Source organism: Podarcis cretensis, assembly GCF_951804945.1.
Source record: "Podarcis cretensis genome assembly, chromosome: 13".
In the NCBI taxonomy this organism is placed as follows: Eukaryota; Metazoa; Chordata; class Lepidosauria; order Squamata; family Lacertidae; genus Podarcis; species Podarcis cretensis.
Window position 1 is genome coordinate 56,053,957 of NC_137182.1, and position 23,039 is coordinate 56,076,995.

General features: G+C 50.4%; 1 protein-coding gene and 1 long non-coding RNA gene across 5 annotated transcripts; both read right to left on the bottom strand.

Moving 5' to 3' along the window:
• Nucleotides 1-1,546: 1,546 nt before the first annotated feature.
• ENO3 (enolase 3) lies at nucleotides 1,547-11,317 on the bottom strand. The gene is made up of 12 exons (XM_079952013.1): nucleotides 11,186-11,317; nucleotides 9,820-9,906; nucleotides 9,582-9,677; nucleotides 9,002-9,060; nucleotides 7,824-7,893; nucleotides 7,598-7,731; nucleotides 5,598-5,820; nucleotides 4,205-4,402; nucleotides 2,760-2,961; nucleotides 2,549-2,657; nucleotides 2,245-2,303; nucleotides 1,547-1,871 (listed from the first exon to the last, which is right to left on the bottom strand). Exons 2-12 carry the CDS (start codon nucleotides 9,902-9,904, stop codon nucleotides 1,802-1,804), a joined length of 1,305 nt encoding a protein of 434 aa, XP_079808139.1. The 5' UTR covers nucleotides 9,905-9,906; nucleotides 11,186-11,317; the 3' UTR covers nucleotides 1,547-1,801.
• Nucleotides 11,318-12,540: 1,223 nt separating this feature from the next.
• On the bottom strand, nucleotides 12,541-21,224 carry LOC307202349. Of its 4 annotated transcripts, XR_013832828.1 has the most exons (6): nucleotides 20,593-21,224; nucleotides 20,236-20,312; nucleotides 19,693-20,090; nucleotides 16,604-16,698; nucleotides 13,576-13,631; nucleotides 12,541-12,852 (listed from the first exon to the last, which is right to left on the bottom strand). It is a non-coding gene; the product is annotated as an uncharacterized lncRNA (long non-coding RNA). The 4 variants fall into 4 exon arrangements; XR_013832829.1 differs by lacking the exons at nucleotides 19,693-20,090; nucleotides 20,236-20,312; nucleotides 20,593-21,224 and adding an exon at nucleotides 19,536-19,685 and having other exon boundaries at nucleotides 12,543-12,852; XR_013832830.1 differs by lacking the exons at nucleotides 19,693-20,090; nucleotides 20,236-20,312; nucleotides 20,593-21,224 and adding an exon at nucleotides 18,099-18,191 and having other exon boundaries at nucleotides 12,543-12,852.
• Between the last annotated feature and the right edge of the window lie 1,815 nt (nucleotides 21,225-23,039).

Consider the following 23,039-nt stretch of genomic DNA (forward strand, 5'->3'; position numbering starts at 1 on the left):
GGGTGGGGATGTCATCTGTGGCCCTTATCCAAATGTGGGACCCCCACCAGTCCCATGCCCTGTGCACCTCACCATTTCGTCCCTTTCTAGACCACCTTTCCCCCAAAATCCCCACAACAGCTCTGCGAGGTAGTTTAGGCAGGGAGCGCCAAAGGTCACAGCCTGTGAGCTTCATTGCCGAGGGGGAATTCGAACCCAGGTCTCTCCCAGAATACCATCTGGCACTCCAACCATTGCACCTCGCTGGCTGTGGGGAGAGTCGGAGATTGCCCCCTCCCTGGCTCAGGTGGCCTTCACAGGGAGTTGGCAATGGTGAGGAATCTACCTAGCTCCATATTGTACACACTGACGGCAGCTCTGGCTCTCCCGGGGTTCAAGCAGGGAGTCTCTCTGGGGATTGAACCCAGGATCTTCTGCATGCAGGGCAGCAGCTCTCCCACCAAGCTGCGGTTCCTTAAAACGAAGCCAAGGTGCTAGTCCTCATGCTTCCTTAAACAGGAACCCTGGAATCTTGCCTGTGGTCCATCTCACTCAGTACGGCTTACAGTGAATGGAAGCAGCAACTCTCCAGGGTTCCAGGCAGCCTTCTGCATGCCAGGCAGGTGTTCTAGCAGCCCTTCTTCCCCCAGAGCTCTTTGCCATAATGGCTGAACCAGCTCACAGGCCAGGATTGCACCAAATCCTTGCATGCCGTGAGGTGGCGCAGTTGTGCTCGGCTCCTGCTTGTGGGCGACTTCCCTTTGGGATAGGGAACGAGGATGCTGGGCCAGTGGGGCCCCAATCCTGCTGCCGCCACAGGACTCTGCTTCACATTAAATCGCCCCCATCTCTGTGGGCCTCGTTGGCTTATGCGGGCCCCACTGTGATGCAAGAAAGACCCTCCATAGCCTCTGCTAATCCCAGTCCATACGCGTCAGGAGTCGGCTACCATAACGCTCTTTCGCACAGCAAACCTCACGCACAAGTAATTTCATTTGTGTGTGCAAAGTTACTGAGGCCTAGGAACTTGGAGCCCCAACCTCGACCATTTCCTGCAAAGCCTTTATTCAGAGAGGACGGGGAGATAATATACAGTCCCAAACCAGTTTGAAGCCCATATTGTATGTTGGTTTCATAGTTTTTGACCTGGGAATATATTGCAAATCATGACGTGTGCTTGTGTGCTTTGCAAGAATCTTGATGCGGGGAAAACCGTGAAGCCGGCCAATGCCTCTGCTTATTTCAAACATCATGATATCGCGATATACCATGATGTTTAGCAGGTGATGTATCCCAACATTGCCCAGCCCTGGCAGAGAGATAGAAGCAAGAGAAGCCTGCCTGAAGCACAAAGGGGAACTCGGCTCGGGGGCAGATTTTGTGCTTCCCAAATTCACTGGCACCAAACTGGCGCACCCGCCTTCTGTTCTATTGTTGCACCACTCTCCCAGTGTGGCGCCCAGTGCGGCTAAACCGGCTGTGCACCCCTAAATCCACCTCTGCTTGGCTAACGCACACGCACCCTGCCCCGTTTCCCAGAAGACGCAAAGAAGGACCCTGACGCCGCTTGCTCTGGCACAACGGCCTTGTTTATTCGCTGCCCCGAGATGGGATGGCGGGGCAGAGGCTCCTCAGCTGCGCTGCCAGGGCCTTTGCCCAGGACCCGGCGGGGGGAAACGCGGAGGGGATCCAGCCAGCCCTGGCCAGTGGGGGGCGGTGTTGTGGAGCCGCCTTCCAAGGAGAGGAGAGCAGGTGGGGGGGTCTCTTTCTCCCTGGGGTTCCCTTGCCCCCCTGGCGTGGGGCTGCAGGCCAGGTGCTGCTTCTACTTGGCCAGAGGGTGGCGGAATTTGCGGCCGGCAAACACCGCTTTGTCTCCCAGCTGCTCCTCAATCCTGCAAGGAAGGGAGACGGGAAGCAAGATCAGTGCCGGGTCTGGAAAGCAAGACTCTGGGAGGAACAGCGATGCTTAGCTTGGAGAAGATACAGGGCCCATCTCAGATACCTCAAGGGCGAGATGGAGCAAGCTTGTTTTCTGCAGCTCCATAAGGGAGGACTCAAACTCATGGCATCAAGTTACCAGAAAGGAGATTCTGACTCAACATCAGAAAAAGCTTTCTGACGGTAAAAGCTATTTGAATGGAGCCCCTTGGAAGATGATGGGCTCTCCTCCCTTGGAGGTGTTTAAGGAGAGTTTGCCATGGATTCTGGAGCTGTCGTTCTGGGTTGGGCTGGATGACCCCTGGGGGACCCTTTCCAATTCCTCACCTCATCAGCTGGTTGTACTTGGCCAGACGCTCGGAGCGGCAGGGAGCTCCGGTCTTGATCTGCAAAACGGCACCAAAGAGATTGATGTATCGATTGGCAAAACGTGCACTGGGCCCTGTGGGCGCATCACTCGGGACGCCTTGTGAGGTTTAAAACCCGCACAGTCCCACCCCCCAGAATACATGAAGGAGCCCTGAATGGAGAAACAGGCTAAGCAGGAGAAAGCGTCCTAAAATGGGGAGTTGGGGGAGGGAAATACTGGCGCCCCCTCTGCATTGGCTGATCCCCACCCTGGTCCTCTCACCTGCCCTGTGCAGAGACCCACGACCAAGTCGGCGATGAAGGTGTCCTCAGTTTCCCCGGAGCGGTGGCTCACCATGACGCCCCAGCCGTTGCTCTGGGCCAGCTTGCAGCTGGGAAGGAAAGAGGAGATGGTTTGGGGGGTGTCCCGGGAATTCCTGCCCCTGCCGCAATCGCCCCTCCCCAGAGGACGCCCTGCCTCCCCGGACACTCACGCCTGGATGGACTCGGTGACGGAGCCGATTTGGTTGACCTTGAGCAGGAGACAGTTGCAGGCCTTCTTCTCCACCGCCTGCTGGATGCGCTTGGGGTTGGTGACGGTCAAGTCGTCGCCCACAATCTGGATTTGCACCTGCGTCAGGAACTTGGACCACGTCTCCCAGTCGTCCTGGTCAAAGGGGTCCTCGATGGAGACGACTGGGGCAGCCAGGTGGGGAGGAAAGGGAGGGCGTTACAGGCCGGCACGCCCCTGACATCTCTCTCCCCGCTCTGCCCCACGCCTCCTGCCCAGAGCCCTCAGGCTCACCTCCCGGATGGACAATAATAATTATAATAATAATAATAATTTATTATTTATACCCTGCCCAACTGGCTGGGTCCCCCCAGCCACTCTGGGCAGCTTCCAACAAAACACTAAAATACAATAACCTATTAAACAGTAAAAGCTTCCCTAAACAGGGCTGCCTTTAGAGGTCTTCTAAAAGTTTGGTAAGTTATTTTTCTCTTTGACATCTGGTGGGAGGGCGTTCCACAGGGAGGGCGCCACCACCGAGAAGGCCCTCTGCCTGGTTCCCTGTAACTTCACTTCACACATGGAGGGAATCACCAGAAGGCCCTCGGAGCTGGACCTCTGTGTCCAGGCTGGACGATGGGGGTGGAGACACTCCTTCAGGTATACTGAGCCGAGGCAGTTTAGGGCTTTAAAGGTCAGCACCAACACTTTGAATTGTGCTCAGAAACGTCTTGGGAGCCAGTGTAGGTCTTTCCCTGTGTTATATGGTCTTGGCAGCTGCTCCCAGTCAACCCAGTGGGGCTGGAGGAGTGAAGAGAGAGCCCCTGGGCATGCAAAGAGAGCCTGTCCCTCGCCACGGATGTGGGAAGCGGTCCAGGGAAGGAGCTAGGATGGCCTCTAAGAGCGCAATCCTAAGCGGGGAGTTCCGCAGAGTTACAAAATGAAATATTTCAAAAGAGAAAATGGACAAGGACTGGAAGGTGTTTAAAGGATACTAGCAAAATCATATTGAAAAACCAGAACTCCTATTAGAATAAACAAGTTCCGTTATAAATACTCAAATACTAAATAAGATGGATAACAATGTGAAACAGAAAAAGAAGCAGAGAATTGTTTTAAAGTATGTGAAAGAAAGTAATAGAAGTGGAAAGAAACTGCAACTGAGTAGATTGGAAGTTTACCCCAAGGGTGGGGTGAGGGGTGAGGGATGGTGATGGGAAAAGGAAGTACTTGTGGGACTGAGTGTGGGTATGTCTGAATATTCTTAAGGATTGTATGAAATGTATGTTTGTATATTCGTAACATGTATTAATGTTGAATTATTTTAATAATAAAAAATATTTTAAAATTTTTAAAAAGAGATATTTCAGTGGGATCGGGCCCCCTGGTTTTTGTGTCACCCGGAAGCAACTTGGCCGTCTCTCTCACCAGGGTAGTTCTTGATGAAGCTCTGGTAAAGCTCCCCCAGCTTGTCGCCGGAGATGTAGCGGTTGGGGTCGTCGGGGGACTTGAAATCCAGGTCGTATTTGCCCTTGCGGAAGAACTCGGAGGCCGCCACGTCCATGCCAATGACCACTTTGTCCGTGTAGCCGGCCTTCTCGATGGCGCTCTTGAGGAGCTCCAGGGCTGGCGGGGGGACGGGAGGAAAGAGTGAGAAATTGGGGGAGCCCCAGTACAAAGAGCATCTCTGCCCAGGGGAGAAAGCCCGAGAGCAGAAGCCAAGCACAAGAGTCCTTCGCTTCGGGGGGCTTCCAGCTACTGAGATCCAGAAGCCTTGAGAACATAAGGAGAGCCTGCAGGATCAGGCCAAAGGGGACCCATCTGGTCCAGCCTCCTGCCCTCACAGGGGCTAAACAGGCGCCCATTACGGGAAACCCACAATCAGGATTTGAACACGAGAGCATCATTCTCCCGTCCTGTGGTTTCCAGAAACTGGGATTCGAAAGCAGGGCTTCCTCTGGCTTTTTAGACAGAGCCATGGTGGCTGGGACACCCTCAGCCACCCTCTTCTCCAGGAATTGGTCTCTTCCTCTTGGAAATCCATCCCTGCCTCTCGCAGTTTAACTCCGCAACAGGAGAGCTTTCTTTTCTCCCCACATTCACCTTCCTCGGATGCCCACAAGAGGAGGAGTAAAACGATTCTCTCTGTGTAATTCCATCTTATATTTTTAGTCGCAATTTTGTTCATCTTTTTAAAATATTGTTTTATAGATTCTAAATGCCGCGTTGATTTGTCAACCACACAACTTGCTGCAATTGTGAGATTTGACTCATTTCTAGTTGCTGTTTCGTTAATTTTTTTATAGATTGCAACCGTTTTATCAATAATTTGTTACTGATTTTATGTGATGCATTCGCGATGCGCTATTATGTTATGGTTATTTCTTGTTCGAAATGGGATTCATTTGAATGAAAAGCAGCATAAAGAAACACAATAAATCATCATGTGGCCTCTTCCTCGCCTTCCCTCTAAACTGAAAAGCCCCCTTCCTTCACAGGGGAGTATCTGCCCCCCTCCCCTGACCTTTCGGGCTGCCTTTTTTCCCATGTCCTTTTTGAGGCGAGGCAACCAGAACCGCCCGCAGTATTCTGAATTCGTCTGCCTGGGCCTTCAGCCGCGGGCTCCTTCCCGCAGGATACTGACCCTTGAGGGAGAGCCCAGCGGTATCTCCCCGCTGCCCTTTCCCCGAAGCTCCGGTTACAGCCGCCGAGCTAATTCCGGCCGTGGCAGCGGCGTTTAAAGGGCGAGGGTGGCGTGAAACCCTAATCCCGATGCCTGCCACCCGCTAAAAGTAGCCTGTCCCCTCGCCCAAGGAGCTACCTTCGTTGTTCTCCAGGATGTTGGGGGCGAAGCCGCCCTCGTCGCCCACGTTGGTGGCGTCCTTCCCGTACTTGCTCTTGATGACGGCCTTCAGGTTGTGGTAGACCTCGGCCCCGATCCGCATGGCCTCCTTGAAGTTGCTGGCGCCCACGGGCAGGATCATGAACTCCTGCATGGCCAGCTTGTTCCCGGCATGGGAGCCTCCGTTGATCACGTTGAAGGCCTGGCGGGGGCAAGCGGGGGGCAGGAGGAAGGGGTCAGGATCCGTCCCAAAGACTGCCAGTCTTCATGATCGGGACGGGTGGCCTCCCAGAGACATCTCACAAGCTAAAGGGCAGAGCCTGAATATCTATCAATATCTATCTATCTATCTATCTATCTATCTATCTATCTATCTATCTATCGAGATAAGATAGATATGGCATAATTTCATTTCTCCTGCAAATCTTATTTTTTTTATGCAATCATTTTTATTAGTTTTCAATTACAACAAGCCAATAATAGCCTCATTATAACAATGCCAAATTATAATGCAATTAGCAATACCAATAATTCAGATGACAAATTATCGTATTGGCCTGAATATAAGCCACACTCCCCCCCCCCCCAATTCCGACCATGGAAAGTTAAAGTGTGGCTTTAATTCGCAAACTTACAAAAATTCACGACCTTACGATATCGCTGCTGAAACAGACAGACGGTAAAATGGAACGGGTCTGAGTGCCTGTGGAATTTTAGGGGAACGGCTTATATTCGGGTATGGTCTCCCCCCCCCCCCCCCGAATTTTAATTTGCAGGTGCGGCTTATATTCAGGCCAATACGGTATACAGTTTAGGTCCTCCATCCCCCCCCCCCGCCCCATGCAATAACTGATGGTTTGATTATTTACTTTATTCCTGCGCTCCAAAATCTTATAAATTCCAATTGCGCTCCAGTCAAAATAACGATCCCTTATATCGCAACTGCAGTTTTGACGAATTCCATTCGTATTGACACATTAAATGATTTATACACCTACAGGTGAAGCGTTCAAATTCTCTCCTTGTGTGTGGCAATTAATCTGTCCTCCTGCAAATCTTCGTGTCATTAGCATGTCTGCAAATGTCCGGCTCTTTTAAGAATATCAGAAGAGCCTGTGGGATCAGGCCAGAGGGGGGCCCCCTCGTCCAGCCCCCTCTTCTCACTGGAAAGCCCCCCAAGCAAGAGTCAAAGGCGAGAGCAACTCTCCCTTCCTGTTTCCAGCAAAGGGTCGCAACTGTCTCATCTCGAACCCTGACCCCAGAGAGACTCTTGAGATCGGGGCCCTCAGCCATCTTTGACACCCCCCCACCCTGCCAACCCCCTCCCCAAAGACAGAGAAGGGAGGCACTGGGCTTTGGGGGTGGAGGTGGGGGGCTCTAGAACCACTCCCCACCTGGCAGAGCCTTATGCCTCCTTGCCAAAGCCCAGAACCTCCCTTCTCCGTCTTTGGGGAGAAAGCATAGGTGTTGGGGGTGTCAAATTTGGGCCTCGCTCCCCCCCACTCCGCACAAGAAGGCGGGGGGGGGCAAGTTCCTGGCTGGTCGAAGATCTCTTGCGACCCCCTTGGTATGAGAAGTTGGGCCACCCTGAGAGAGACCCTTCCTTCTCAAAAACAGGCTGTGTGTGGACTCGTTAAAAAATAAATAAATATCTTATTATTTGCAAAGGGAACCTTTGTATCAGCTGAAAGCCGATAATCCATTTGGAGCCGCAATGCATCTTTGCACTTTTTTATTATTATTATTATTATTATTATTATTATTATTATTATTATATGGCACACTTCATCCAAGCATCACAGGGCAATCTACAGCTTTACAGCTGATATTTTTGGTCCTTTTTGCTACGTTTCCCCTTTGGTGTTGCTGATATATTAATCTGATCCAGTCCTCTGGGGAGCCTGCACTGCACCCCCAAAACCCAGACCCCCTTGGCTCCAGACCCCCCCCCCCGCCCAGCCCCCCCCCCGGACACTCACTGGCACAGGCAAAATGAGGTCCTTGTTGCCAGCCAGGTCTGCGATGTGTCGGTAGAGGGGGATGCCCTTCTCAGCGGCGCCCGCCTTACAGACGGCGAGGGAGACGCCCAGGATGGCGTTGGCCCCAAACTTGGCTGTGGGGAGGAAAAGACGGGGCTCTGGGTGAGGGGCTGCGGGAGAAGTCAGTGGGGCAGGAGGGGGCGAGGTAGAAGAGGCCCCCACTTACATTTGTTCTCTGTCCCGTCCATCTCCAGCATCAGCTTGTCGATTTTCTCCTGTTCCACGACGCTCAGCTTCTAAGAGAGGAGAGAGAAAAGGGAATCCGTTTGTTTCTCGGGAATCCGGGTTCGAATCCCGGCCTGGCACCTTCCCTGCACGGAGGTTGGAAGTCTGATAGGGAAACTGAGAGAGTCTTCAGGCGTGTGGGCCAAAAGTTAAAAGGAGCCAAAGGTTGGCAGACCAGATAGAATCGTATGGTTGGAAGAAGGGGGACCCCCACCCCAGGGCCATCTATCTATCTATCTATCTATCTATCTATCTATCTATCTATCTTTTGCCTGATGCATAACTCAAACCCGCAACCCTGAGATGAAGTCTCACACCCTACGGAGTCTCTCCACTCTCCACTCCCCTCACCTGAGAAACAAAAAGCAGGGCTGCAAAGGGGAGGCTGCAGCACAAAATTTTAAACTCAGAGCATATAGAATAATAGAGTTGGGAGTGACAGCCCCCCCCCCCCGGTCATCCAGCCCAACCCTGAGAGACCCCCCTCCCTTCCCTTGGGTTTTCCTTCCCCAGTTCCTTTCTGCCCAGCTGGCCTCTCCTTCCCACCCACCAACCAGTAAGAACCCCATGGAACTGGGAATAAATGGGGGCGGCGGGGGGGGGGAGTTGCGCCCGATAAAAGGCCTTTGAGACAAGGGTTCGGGTTCTGTTTCTCCTTTTCCTTTGTGTCTCACCACGTTTGGTGCACGTATAGTTATGTGCTTTTTGAACTTTCAGTAAAGATGTTAAGAAAAAAGTTTTAAAATAAAATAATAAAAATAATTTTAAAAGGATTCCTTGCTCAGTTAACGGGGGGGGGGGTATCCTGGCTGCCTGGGGAGTCCCTGGGGGCTCTTTGACCCTGCAAGGTCCTGCTCCTGGGGGCAGGGGCTTTGAGGGTTTTCTGTGGGGCTGTAGGAAAGGGCTTCTGCCCCCCACCCCAGAACCCTGGCTCCTCTCTCTCTTTCTCTTTATGTCTCTCTGATTCCTGCTGTGCTACCTGCCTTGTGGGGGGGGTGGGCTAGATGGCCCTTGGGGGTCCCTTCCTACGGCACAGTTTGGTGACCCCAGAGCCCAGCGCTGCTCAGGGTGACCATCCCCCCACAAAGCCCAGCCCAGGTCCCACCTTCTCCCTCTCACCTTCTCGATCAGGGCGGGGGCGATGGTCTTGTTGATGTGATCCACGGCTTTCAACACCCCTGCGGGCAGAACGGACGGGTGAGGGATGGAGGGGTGACCCCGCAGGGGAACAAGCACACTCCCACCCACGCTACCCTAAACATGGGGCAGAATTGGGGCCAGGCGGGTAGTTCTACGGTGGTGCGTCTGGAGAGGGTGCGATGGAAGAGAGGAGCTGGGAACTGGGCTCTTGGGTCTGGCCAGCACTCCCTCCAACTTCGCATCTGGCTGGAAGGCCTTCTCCCCAAGCAAGGGGGCACAGAGAGATGGCCTGCCCCTATCTGGAGGCAGGAAGCCCCCAACCCGTCCCCGAACCTTGGTCCTTCCAGCACTTGCAGGCAGCAGCTGCCCAAAGCCCTTCATGGACATCAAGCCGTTCATAACCGTCCAGTGGCAGGGAGTTCCGTAGATCCACAGCACATCTTGCATGCAGAGAAGAACTTAGGTGTCCCCACTTCCCTTCCTCCTAATCTTGATGTTCCCTGGGGCACCGACGCGCACCCCCAACTCCGTGAGCCGCCACGTCCGGGTGACCCCTCACCTTTGCCCAGGTACCTGCTCTTGTCCCCATCACGGAGTTCCAGAGCCTCGTAGATGCCGGTGGAGGCACCGCTGGGCACGGCAGCCCGGAAGTGACCTGGAAAGGAGGGCAGAGGGGAGAGAGGAGGGTCAGTCGGGCGCCAGACGCCCAGCACCCTCCCTGCCCTCCTTGGCTCCCTCCCCACAAGAGAACATGCCTTGCCCTTGCCTGCAGGGGCTCCCCGGCCCACACGACTCACCCTTGGCTGTCTCCAAGTCGACTTCTACCGTGGGGTTCCCCCGGGAGTCGAGGATCTCGCGAGCGTGGATCTTCTGGATAGACATGCCTGGAGGCGGGGTCAGAAGAAGAGGGTCAGTGGGGGTCAGCCAGGCCTCCTGCCTCCCAGTGCCCGCTTTGCCCTGGGGGCTCAACTGCCACAGGGATGCTTTAACTGTGATTGGACTAGATGTCCTTCGGGGTCCCTTTCAATTCTACGATTCCACAAGTCTATGAACCGGGAGGCTGGTCTCACGCTAAGAAGGGAAGGAGGGCCTGCTGGATCAGGTCCAAAGGATCTGGCCCAGCACCCTGTTTGCAAAGGGTCCAAATCCCCCATAGAAGCTAGGAATCGAGATAGACTGGCTCTGGAGCTGGAGGTTCCACAAGAACATCAGACAGTCCTGCGTCAAAAGGGACCCAATTCGGTCCAGAATCACAGGGGCCAACCAGATGCACGTTATGGGAAACCCAAAACCAGTGCAAGAGGAACACTCTCCCCTCCTGGGGTTTCCAGAGGCATATCTGCCTCTGACGGTGGAGAAATGTGCAGGGAGGCCTCTCCCAAGCAGCGTGGGGCAGTGGTTAGAGGGCCAGACTGGGACCGGGGAGAGACCAAGTCCGATTCTCATCTGTGGGTGTCCTGGGGCAAGTCGCTCCACCTCGCAGGGGTGTTGGGATTAAATGAGCTCCTTGCAGGACCACAAGGTGCATCAGTGCCATAAATGCATGAATTGCAAAACCAGCAATGCTTCAGCTGAGAGCGCCAAGCCCACCAGCCTGGGACCCTCTTCTGCCACTCAGGGACCGAGCGCTGGCAGAGAGGGGGAAGGGAAGGATGGAGCAGCTGCCAGGATTAAAAATAGAAGTGCCCCCCCCCCCGCCTCTCTTCTGGTCGCAGGGAAATGTCACCGGGGCCTCTGGCTCAAGGCAGAAAAGGAGAGCAGCTGGCGCCTTAGGGCTAGAGGCCTGGGGAGATGGGGGACCCTTTCTGCGCCCCCCCCGAGACACACTCGCCTTCCAGGCCTCCTCCAGGGAACTCCAAAGTGGCGCCCCCCACCCACCCTCCCCAGGAAGGCAACATTTCCTTGATCCACACTGCTAATAACCCCAAACGCGGAGAGAGGGTTTTTTTGGGGGGATGGGGGCTCAGAAATTCCGCGCAAAGGAGGGCTGGCCCCATTCCTTTGCAGAGAGACCGTGAGAGGCAACGGAGGGTGGCTTGGGTGCCCCCCCTCCCCTAGTGGGACACCCAAGGTGACCAGGACACCCGCTTGCTGGCCTGGGGGTCCCCTCACCCGCGGCTCCTTCCCCCCACCCTGCTCCAGAAGGGGCCCCCACTCGCTCACTTGCGTAGGGCTGGCTTGGGGGTTCTTGGCTGTCGCTGGGAGCTGCTGACAGTGCCCAGGCTGGGGGCTGACCCCCTGCCTTTATACACGGAGGTTGCGCAGCTCCGCCCCCCAGGGCCCAGTAAGGGACTGTCGGCAAAAGCAGGCTGGACAGAGCGAATGTCTGCGGCTCAGTCGGCAGAGAATGAAATCTCTGAATCTCAGGGTCAGGTGTGAGCCCCACGTTGGGGGGCCAGGTTCCTGCAGTGCAGGGGGTTGGACTGGATGACCCCCAGGGTCGCTTCCAACTCTGTGATGCTGTGAGCCCGGCAAGCGATACACAGCCAGAGGGAACGATTCTCCTGTTCTGGCCGTCCCCTGACTCATCCTGGGCCCCTTTGTGCATCCAGCAGCTGTGGGGCTGGGACCAATCCCACAGGTCTAGACTGGGCAGCAAGGACGGGGCCAGGTGTCCCCAGAGAGACTCCCGGGACGCTGCTTTCTCTAGGCGGGAGGATGGAATGGCGCTGGGGCCTGGCGGGCCTCCCCTCAGCTTCGTCTGGTGGCCCAGCTGTGCCCCTAACTGGACAGGGGCAGCCTCACTTCTGCCTATGCTCTTGTAATGTCCAGGTTAGATTAGTGGCCCGACTGCACTGGCTCCCCATTCAAAGTGCTGGTTTCGACCTTTAAAGCCTTAAATCAGGCATGGCCAAACTTGGCCCTCCAGCAGTTTTGGGACTACAGTTCCCATCATCCCTGACCGCTGGTCCTGTTAGCTAGGGATGATGGGAGTTGTAGTCCCTAAACAGCTGGAGGGCCAAGTTTCGCCATGCCTGCTCAGGATCGCTGTACCTCAAGGACCGCCTCTCCCCATATGAACCCACTGGGAACCCAAGATCATCCGCTGAGAACGGGGCCTTCTCTCCAGTGGCTCCCCATTTGTGGGATGCTCTCCCCAGGGAGGTCTGCCTGGCACCTTCAATATACATACTTGAGGTTCCAGGCAAAAAACGTTCCTCTTCTCCCACCTGTGGCCTTTTACACGAGAAGGGTGCTACTGCTTCGTTCCTTATTATGGGATGTATATTTTGTGCTTTCATACTACAGACCACCCTGTGATCCTTGGAGGAAGCAGCATATGAATTTGATAAGGGAGAAGAGTAATAACAGACCTAGTTCTGAACAGGAAATTTAACAACAAACAATATTAACACCCTCCCCCCCCACACACACACTTTGGGGCTTATCTGGAAGGCTGGACTCAAAATAATTTATTATTATTATTATTATTATTATTATTATTATTATTATTCAAAGCACCCCTTGTTTCAATCCTGCCATTCAGGGGGTTGGACCAAATGACCTGGGGCTTCCTTCCACCTCTCCAGCTCACCTCCTCCTCCTCCTCCTTCTCTTCCTCCTCCTCCTCTTCCTCCTGCTCCTTCTCCTCCCATGATCGCCTTTCCTGAGCACTGGTCGCACTGGTTGCACTGGTGGAACACCCTGCTGAAGACCTGGCGGCGGCCTCCCTCGCTCGTCCTGGAGGAGAACTGCACAGTGTTGATGGTGCACTCCTCCGAATCGCTGTTCACGTCACTGTCCTCCATCCTGAATCAGCTGCCCCTCGCTTTTCGCCAGATCTCTGAGCAGCAACCAGGATCGCAGTGGCTCGCAGTTCCTCCGCCCTCCTGTTCAGCCCCAAAAAAGCCAGTTTGATTAATTTGCAGGGCGCTCTGTTTTGTTTTACTCTATTCTGGTTTTGACCTGGCTGCTCCCTCTTTTCTGCCAACCGCTCTGAGGCCTTTCTTCCTACGGTCGGTCAACCTTACGGCCTAAACCGAAGAATAAATCATTTGCACCCCTTTCCGTTTCAACGGAGGGGGAATTGAGGCAGGGAAAGAATGGTGTTTCCCTGATTGCTGCCCAAGCCCAGCCTTCGCGAATCTCGTGCCCTCCAGAGATAGGACTTGTAGTCCACAATATGCAAAGCCCAGCATGACCCAGTCTGGTTTCAACATGGATTGAGGGGTTGCAGGGGGTTCGACTAGATGGCCGCCAGGGTCCCTTCCAAGTCTATGAATCCGGAGGCTGCTTGGTTGCTCCAACCCCTGAGCTCCACTGCCTCCGAGAGGCGGGGGTTCCAGAGCTGCGCACCCCCAGCGGCATAGGGTGCTTGAGGGCACATTTTGTGCCGGCCACTTGCAGACGCTCCCTTAGCCCAGCTCCCTCTAAAGTCTTGGCCTAAATTTAGAGGCTGCTAAAGGTCAAAGGGTCCATTCCAAGCAGCGGCTTAAAGGACGAGGTGAAACTTTAGCTGCTGCTCACCTTTCACAGACCTGCCTTGGGGTGGGGGGATCCCTCCTTCGGATCCAGGGGGAGGAGGAGGGATCTGGTAAGGGCTGGGGACTCACCGGGCGAAAGGCACAGAAGCTCCGATGGACGAGAGTGGAGAGTTCGAGAAGCGCGGCTTAAGGAAAAGAAAACCAAGGGATTGTCAGGAAGCAGGAGCCAGGGCCCTGCTCTAAGAGGAGGGCAGGTTTTTCATATATATTTCAAGAATAACCACAATAAATATGTCGAAAAGATCGCCATCCTGCTACACCCAGTCCACGCTTGTAAGAACCCGTCTGCCCTTTGGAACTCCTCACCACTTGAGATGGGGCAGGCGCCTTCCCCCGTCCTCTTTCCAGCACCTGCTAAAATCGTTTTTTAATTTAGCTATGAAATTTAGATGCCTCCCTTCCATCACGAGATCCCAGGGCGGTTTGCAGAACAAAACCAAATTGTTTTAGACTAACCCAGATGTTTAGAAAGCCAAGAAAAGCTCTAATCTGTTTTTGGTCCACTTTTGAATAGACATTATTTCTGCGAGTTTCTCCTACTGGTAAATTTAACTCTTTTGTAAACCGCTTTGAGGGTTTGGGTGCTGTTATTTCTTCCCCCCCTTTTTTTTCTGCAACCAAGCCTTTTTCGAAATGAATAATTAGTCTTCCTAGGCTGCCCAGGTGGTGGATCTGTGTTCCAGAGTTGCCCTGGAGGACGACGAGATTCCTGGGGACCCCAGACAAACGGGCAGCTGGGAAGCAGGACTCTGTGCGTGCGCGGATTTCTCTGACCTTGGCACGGCCTCCAAGCGGGTCTGGGAAGCTCTGTCAGGCAAAGGTCACCAGGGTGAGGTTTCCTGGCGTGTCTCAGGACTGCCGGCATGGGGTTTCAGGAGAGAGGGTTGCAAGGAGCCCAGATATGGAGTGAGGGTGGGTGGGCATGCTGAAGGGCAGCTGCGGTGCCATCTAGCGGACCTGACTTAGACACGCAGGGCGTTTCAGGGAAGCATAGAGTCTGGGAAATGTAGAGTTCGAAGGGACCCCCAGGGGTCATCCAGCCCAACCCGCTGCAGGAATCTCAACTAAAGCATCTGTGATAGATGGCCATCTGACCTCTGCTTAAAAGCCTCCAAAGAAGGAGAGTTTATTACTCTGCACATGAAGGTGGGAGAGAGATGGAAAGTTTATTATTATTATTATTATTATTATTATTATTATTATTATTATTATTAATACGCCGCCCATCTGGCTGGGTTTCCCCAGCCACTCTGGGCGGCTTCCAACAGAATATTAAAATACAATAATCTAGTAAACATTAAAAGCTTCCCTAAACAGGGCTGCCTTCGGATGGCTTCTAAAAGAGAGAAATATATATAACTGATAACATTTTTATAAATTACAGCCATTTCAGCCTTCTTACTTAATGTTTTTAAATATTTGGACGGGGCATCAAGCGCTGCTTTCAATTTAAACTGTCCGTTTAAATGCCCGTTACTGTTAAATCGTTAGCTGTCTTTATGGTATTTATGGAATTGTTTATTTCCTAAAAATTATGGACTGGGGAATAAAAACTCCCCGAAGCGGTTTATGAAAAAAGGATAAAACCATTAAATTATCAATAAGAAGCCGGGACAAACTATGGAAGACTTTTGAAAAGTTAAAACAGCAATAGGCTAAAAGGCTGATCCTTGGTGCGAAGACTGCCTCTCCCCGTATGAAGCGCCCCGGCCCCTGAGACCCTCATCCATGTAAATGTAAAGTATTGCATTTGGGCAAAAAAAAAATGAGAGGCACAAATACAAGATGGGTGACACCTGGCTTGAGAGCAGTACATGTGAAAAGGATCTAGGAGTCTTGGTTGACCACAAACTTGACATGAGCCAACAGTGTGACGCGGCAGCTCAAAAAGCCAATGCAATTCTGGGCTGCATCAATAGGAGTATTGCATCTAGATCAAGGGAAGTAATAGTTCCACTGTATTCTGCTCTGGTCAGACCTCGCCTGGAGTACTGTGTCCAGTTCTGGGCACCACAGTTCAAGAAGGACACGGACAAACTGGAACGTGTCCAGAGGAGGGCAACCAAAATGGTCCAAGGCCTGGAAACGATGCCTTATGAGGAACGGCTAAGGGAGCTGGGCATGTTTAGCCTGGAGAAGAGGAGGTTAAGGGGTGATATGATAGCCATGTTCCAATATATAAAAGGATGTCACATAGAGGAGGGAGAAAGGTTGTTTTCTGCTGCTCCAGAGAAGCGGACACGGAGCAATGGCTCCAAACTACAAGAAAGAAGATTCCACCTAAACATTAGGAAGAACTTCCTGACAGTAAGAGCTGTTTGACAGTGGAATTTGCTGCCCAGGAGTGTGGTGGAGTCTCCTTCTTTGGAGGTCTTTAAGCAGAGGCTTGACAACCATATGTCAGGAGTGCTCTGATGGTGTTTCCTGCTTGGCAGGGGGTTGGACTCGATGGCCCTTGGGGTCTCTTCCAACTCTAGGATTCTAGGATTCTATGATCTGGGGCAAGAGGACAGCGGGGCCTTCTCTGTGGTGGCTCCCTGTTTGTGGCACATTCATTACATATCTTTAGGCGCCAGGCAAATCTGGTGAACCGCCCAGAGATCTTTAGATGGAGGACACTATAGAAATCTAATAAATAAAATTAAATAAATAGAAATATTCCTTTTTAACCAGGCATTTGACTTTTAACTATCTATGGCTTTTTAGAAGTGGGTGGGTTTTAATGTATGTATGTGGGAATTTTTGGTTGAAAGTCGCTTTTGAGTTGTCCTGGGCAAAATAAAGCAGTTAATACATATAATAATAATAATAATAATAATAATAATAATAATAGCAGGCTGGCTTTTCCAGCTGTGGAATCAAAGAGCGGTCTCAATATGGCTAACCCAGGCAAAAATATATAAAAATAAGATTCACCCCAGCCTTTTGAGTGGCTTAGCTTGCAACTGTTCGACTTGCTATCTTAAAAAAATCAGATTTTGGGGGGGTCCTTTTTTAAATGTGGGCACATTTTAAATGACCAGTAGTAATTGCAGTCCAGTTTGATGAAGGGCAAACCTATAAACATTTTTAACCCAATACAGAAAATTCTGCTCACCTTTTCCTGAAATATTGTCTCCTCCACAAATATACAGATCTGTATTTATATATATATATGGTAATCACTGAAGAGGTGCAGGGTTTATGGTGCAGCTGACAGAGAGAGAGAGAGAGAGAGAGAGAGAGAGAGAGAGAGAGAGAGAGAAAGATGAGGTTATGATGGGTAGGGTATAAATAACAAAATTATTATTATTATTATTATTATTATTATTATTATTATTATTACAACTACTACACTTTGTGAGGAGGGAAAAGGGGGTCTCTTTTAAGAAATGCAGATGTGTCCCCCTCTCCCATCATTAACACACAGAGGAGATTGGGGGGGGGAGAACTGCATCTGTTGGATTTCTCCCTCTCCAGCCGCCGTCCAAATGGGGCGCCAGTCACTTGGGGGTGAATGATGGACTGACGGATCGATGGCATTGACACCCCAATTTTTCTCTTATTCCGAGGAGTTCAAGGTGGCAGGTACCTGGTTCCCCCCCTCCCCTTTCTTGTTTTTAAGTTGTACTCATTCAACTCATTTTTATTATTGGTTGTTAGCCGCCCTGAGCCGGGGAGGGCGGGGTATAAATAAATAAATTATTATTATTATTATTATTATTAATTATTATTATTATTATTATTATTATTATTATTATTATTATTATTATTATTATTTCTCCTCCCTTAATCCCCACAACAGCCGTGCGAGGCGGGCCAGGCAGAGAGAGGCATCAGGGCTGCCCTTCGAGGTCAGTGGGGGAATTCGAACCCGGATCCCTCTGCCCCTACCAGGATTACCCACAATCCCCTGGGCCTCGATTGCCAATCTGCTTTTTTTTTTTTTTTCATATAAAACCTCCTGCTGGGATATACATAAATATATATATTAATTTATATAGAGAGAGAAATATATAAAATATATAAAAACCATAGCATTAATCCCCCATTAGAGCCCCTTCCCCTCCCTTGCCTCGCCTGCAACCAATTACCCACAATCCCCCGGGGGCAAAGGAACCACAGTTCTCACTCAAGGCAGGCTTGGCCTCGGCCGCAAGGTCCTGTTGCCGTGGCAACCGCCCTCCACAGTCTCCATCCTCCCCCCCCCCAGAAAAAAACCTACCCCAAATTTTATTTCTTTTTAAAAAGCCCACTATAGCTTTACATCTCTCTATCTATATATATATTGGCAGTGTGCTTTTTTCCCCCTGCGCGTACCCCTAAACATTTTGTGAATCTTTCGTCCGTTTGCTGTTATTTCTTTTCCCCGATTTGAAATATAAAATGGTGGTTTTTCTTGAGTCAAAATGAGAGTACCTCTAAACATTTTTTTTAAAAAAGAAAAAAAGCACTGTATATAGCGGTGTTTTGCACTGCCGCCCTCATCGAGAGTTAATAATCAGCGCCGTAATTTTATTTTTTACAGCCTGCCCATCTGGCTGGGTTTCCCCAGACACTCTGGGCAGCCAACCAGCATCCTAAAGGAAAATATACATTTATGGAAAATATACATTTATGCCCTTGTCGGAATAGAATCCAGAATGGGCCGGAAAGAGCATCTTTTTGGTGTGCTGGACTACTGCCAGACCCTCTCTGTGGGGCTTCCCTTGGGCTCAGGGCAGAAGCCCAGTTGGGGCTGCAGGATGAAAAATTTAATAAATAGTTGGGGCAGGATTCAAATTTAATAAATAACAACAACAACAACATCCAGGCTCAGAGATCTGCAGACCCTCCCAGGGTCCCGATTTTCCTGGAATTACAGAGGCCGTCTCCATTTCTGATTGTCCCGCTTTTCCTTTTTCCTCAGAACAATTAAAAGTCGCTGGTGCAAAAAAACAGAGATCCAAGCTTGAGTAATAAGTTATAATAAGTTATGATAAGTTATATAAGGATTTGCTGAATTAAGATTGAACTGGAATACAAAAGGGGCTGGTGAGAGGAGGTCTGGGAAACAAGTTAATGGAAATAAGAAATGGAAATTAACTGTTTGTTTTTTTCTTTTAACGTTGTATTTTTATATTTTTGTCACTTTTTGTGTATTTTTGTTTTTCTTCTTTTTTTTATCAATTTGGAAACTTTAATAAATATTTATAAAAAACAACAAAAAAAAAAAACCGGAGATCCTTTAGAAAAAGCATGGAGTGTGGAAAGAGGATTAAGAAGTTCTTTACTTAGGATATGGATTTAATAGCAATAACTATAAAGACAAAACGCAACCATAGAAAGGAGGTTAGAAAACCATCCCTCGAGGTTGATGGAAGTATTAGGCTAGGATAGCCAAAGGTTTGTTATGTTGTTTAAAAACGGGATGTTATGTCTGGAAATATGTGTAAAAACCATATATATATATATATATATATATATGGGAAAAACATGGAGTGTGGATTCCTTTATGTTCAAGGGAGCCTCACACTATCTACTCAGAAATAAGTCCCATTGAGTTCAATAGGATTTACTCTCTGCTATGTTCCTAATCATTCACAGTTTCCATCATCATCATCATCCCTGTTTTCATTAAGAGAGAAATCTGCAAAGGGATGAGATCTGCTTCTGGGCCGAGTCCAATGTGCATATACCATATTTTTCTGTAAATTCCCTTATTCCGAATAGGATTTCCCTTTAAAAAAAGAGGAAAGTTGACAGCTATGAATTTTGGGGGACTCACATTTAAGAAAATGGGGGGAGATACTATCTGTGTATAAGACGACCTCCGTTTTTTAACATTATTTTAGAGTAAAAAAACAACAAAACCCTAGTCTTATACGCGGAAAAATACGGTAAATTATTGCTGTTGTTATTACTTATTAAATTGGTGCACAGATCTCAGGCCGGTTCACGAAAAATAAAAGGCAAGATAAAAAACACAAAATCCACAATGAAAACAGAAATGGACCAATTCCGCCCTCCCACAAACAGAATAATGAAAAGGAGGATGAAGATGATACAACCTTGCAAGCTGTATTGTGTCCCATCAGCTGAGGAGGGCTTGGAGGCTGAGGGTGGCTTGCCAAAAGTCACCCGGAGGGCACCCCCAAGGTCATCCAGTCTGACCCCCTGCCATTCCCTTGGACGCTATGTTTCACCCACCCCGATTCCTCCCCTCACCTCGTGTCCTGGGGATCTGTGGCTGGAGGGCTGCAGAGCTGTGTCCCGCCATATTTCCCCCTTTCCTTTAAGGCCCTGTGAGCAAGCTGCACAGGTCTTGGGGACGCCCCGCCCCGCCCTGGCTCAGCATTGTGACACAAATAATGGGGTCCCCTGCCATTGTCCCCTGGTTGCCAGGAGGGAGGCAGGGGGAAAGTGACTCTGGGGTATTACTCTGCTTGGAGCAATTCATTAAAGCTCATCAATTCAGAGAAGCATAGAATGGGACCCAGGGGTCATCTATCCCAACCCCTGCAGGAATCACAACTCCCATTGGCTGAATGGCTTGTAATCCCCCCAGGCACTCAGGGAGATCCTTTGAACTCAGATCTGGGGTCTTCTGCAAGGAAGGATTGATACTACTAATAATAATAATAATTTATTATTTGTACCCCGCCCATCTGGCTGGGTTTCCCCAGCCACTCTGGGCGGCTTCCAACAGAGATGAAAAATACACTAAAATGTCACATATTAATAATAATAATTTATTATACGCTTAGATACGCTTAGAATCTAAGGCTTCCGACCAACACACCCATCCAAGAATCCCGGAAATGGTAATTTGCACAGAGCTATAGCTCCTAGCCTGCCAACCGCCTGCCAACCTAGCATTTCGAAAGCACCTCCGGGTGCAAGTAGATAAATAGGGACCGCTTACCAGCGGGAAGGTAAACGGCGTTTCTGTGTGCGGCTCTGGCTCGCCAGAGCAGCTATGTCACGCTGGCCACGTGACCCGGAAGTGTCTCCGGACAGCGCTGGCCCCTGGCCTCTTAAGTGAGATGGGCGCACAACCCCAGAGTCTGTCAAGACTGGCCCGTACGGGCAGGGGTACCTTTACCTTTTTACTATAGCTCCTAGCACCCACAGCAAACTGCAGTTCCCGGCATCTTTGGGGCCAGGTGAGAAATGAGCTTTAAACGACAGGCATACACCAACTTGACGCTGTGGAAAGATTGTGAGTCATGGGGTGTGGACTCTGTGTAGGAACAGGGCTGAGTTCTTTATTGCAATTAGCTTACAGTGTTAATATTGTTTTATAGATTATAAACGCCGCCTCGATTTGTTAATCGTATAATATGGGTTTTCCTGTGACATCTGACTCATTAGTAAAAAACCTGCGTTATGCATTATAAACATGCAACACCAGATGGCGCTGGTGAGAGCAAAGAAAAATCTAAGCAATTTTCCATAGTTTTCTTTCTTTTGTTCTAACAATTGGATTTCTGACTTATTTATAGCGTTTTATTCCCTATGTGTAGATCTACACAGTGTTTCCTTGATTCTAATTGTTCCTCCGGCAATTGGTTAATTTTTCTGTGTTCTTTATGCTTTACTGGCGACGTTCTATCCTGCTGTTGTTGTACATATTGCTTGCCAGCTGCTTCGGGATTCATTGGACTGAAAAGCTGCGTTGAAATAAAATAAATCGAACTGAGACGTTTCTGCAGCTCAGTCGGCAGAGCCTGAGAGGCTTCACCTCTGGGTTGTGGGTTCAAGTGCCACACTGGGCAAAAGATTCCTGCCTTGCGGGGGTTGGGCTGGATGACCCTCGGGGTCCCAAACCCAGTCTATGTTTATATGAAATCACCTGCACAGACGGAGCTTGCTGCCATCAGAGCAGGAGAAGAGTCTGCGGGATCAGCACAAGAGGGGCACCCTGTTCTCCCAGGGGCAGCCAGGCACCCCAAAAGGAAGACCCCCCCTTTTTACTTGGGATTTCCAGAAACTGATATTCAGAGAGAGGGGAAGGTAAGTATTGTCCAGTCCTCTTTTCAAGGCTGCCATGTTGGTGCCCATCTCTGCCTCCTGTGGCAGAAAAGCTCCCGGCTTTCTTGGACAACCACAGCCGGTTTAAATGGTTGGAACGGTCGAGTTGGAGGGACCCCACAGCTCATCTAGTCTGACCCGACATAGGAATCTCAACTCAAGGGTCCCTGGCAGATCTCTTGCAGTTTCTGGCAACCGATGTTCAGAAGCAGCTCTTTGGCGATCCCTCGTAGCCGAGTAAGATCGTCTTCCAGGAACACGGTCTTAACCAAGGGTCAGCAAGGTTTGTGTCGCCTGGGCCGGTTCACTCCGGAGTCTGCGTCTGCAGAGATGCGGTTTTCGGCATCTGAGCATGCGCAGACGCAATTTCCGGGTTTAGCGCAGCGCACAGGGACTCGCCAAGCGGGTGGCTCGGTTTGGGGGCGGCTCAGGGGCCGGTTAAACAACCCCCGTGGGCTGCTTGTGGCCCATGGGCCTTAGGTTGCATACCCCTGGCCTTAACAGTGAGTCCGTAAGTGACTGTGGAGGCCAGTTCTGGATCCACACATCCTTCCACAGTGGGGACATTGGTTTCCGGGTGGGAGTTGATCACGGTGTGGATTTGCCAAGCGTGCCTTCCTCTTAGCGTGTTTCTCCCTTGCGTCCTGAGTTCGAGTGTCTTCAAAGTCCAAGACACCTTTGGTAAAGGCTGTTCTCCAACTGCAGCGCTCGCAGGCCAGTGTTCCCCAATTGTCAGTGTTTATACTACATTTTTAACGATTTGCCTTGAGAGAGGCTTTCAACCTCTTTTGTTGACCACCAGCATTACGCTTTAAGTTCAGAATAGAGTAGTTGCTTTGGAATACGCTAATCCGGCATCCGCACAACATGACCAGTCCAGCGAAGTTGATGTTAAAGAATCATTGCTTTGACACTGGTGATTTTTGCCTCTTCCAGTACACTGGCATTAGTTTGCCTGTCTTCCCAAGTGACGTGTAAAAAATTTGGAAGACACCGTTGATGGGATATTTCAAGGAGTTGGAGATGGCATTTTTATAAGTGGTCCATGTTTCACATGCAGAACTGTCGTGGCCACATAGCCGAGGAGCCTTTTAACAACAACAACAACAACAACAACAACAATAATAATAATTTTTATTTATACCCCGCCCTCCCCAGCCAAGACTGGGCTCAGGGTGGCTAATACCCAATATAAAAACAAGTGGATTGAAATACTACTTAAAAACAAGAGTAAAATAAAACATTAAAACACAGCCTCATTTCAATGGAAACTCAAATCAAAAACTTTTTGGGGGATGAAAACGTCAAGTCTTCCCCAAGGCTAACTTTCTAGACTTCTTATTTATTGAATTTCTAGACCACCCGATACCTGTAGGGCTCTCAGGTCAGTTCATGGAACAAAACCAGAACGTAAAACCACAAGGTCAGAATCAAAATAACAGCAGCAACCACCCAAAATCCCCACCTGCGACCCCCCAAAAACATGTCAAAAGGGCATCAGTCAAACCAACCCGCTCTCCACCTGGACTGAAAAGAGAGTC

Bases quoted from the DNA above. Each gene is read 5' to 3' on its own strand.
- ENO3 (XM_079952013.1), bottom strand. From the start codon at position 9,904: ATGTCTATCCAGAAGATCCACGCTCGCGAGATCCTCGACTCCCGGGGG. The intron at 9,678-9,819 runs GTGAGTCGTGTG...CCTCCTTTCCAG, and splicing joins CGACTTGGAGACAGCCAAGG to GTCACTTCCGGGCTGCCGTG. The intron at 7,894-9,001 runs GTGAGAGGGAGA...CTCCTCTCTTAG, and splicing joins CCCCCGCCCTGATCGAGAAG to AAGCTGAGCGTCGTGGAACA.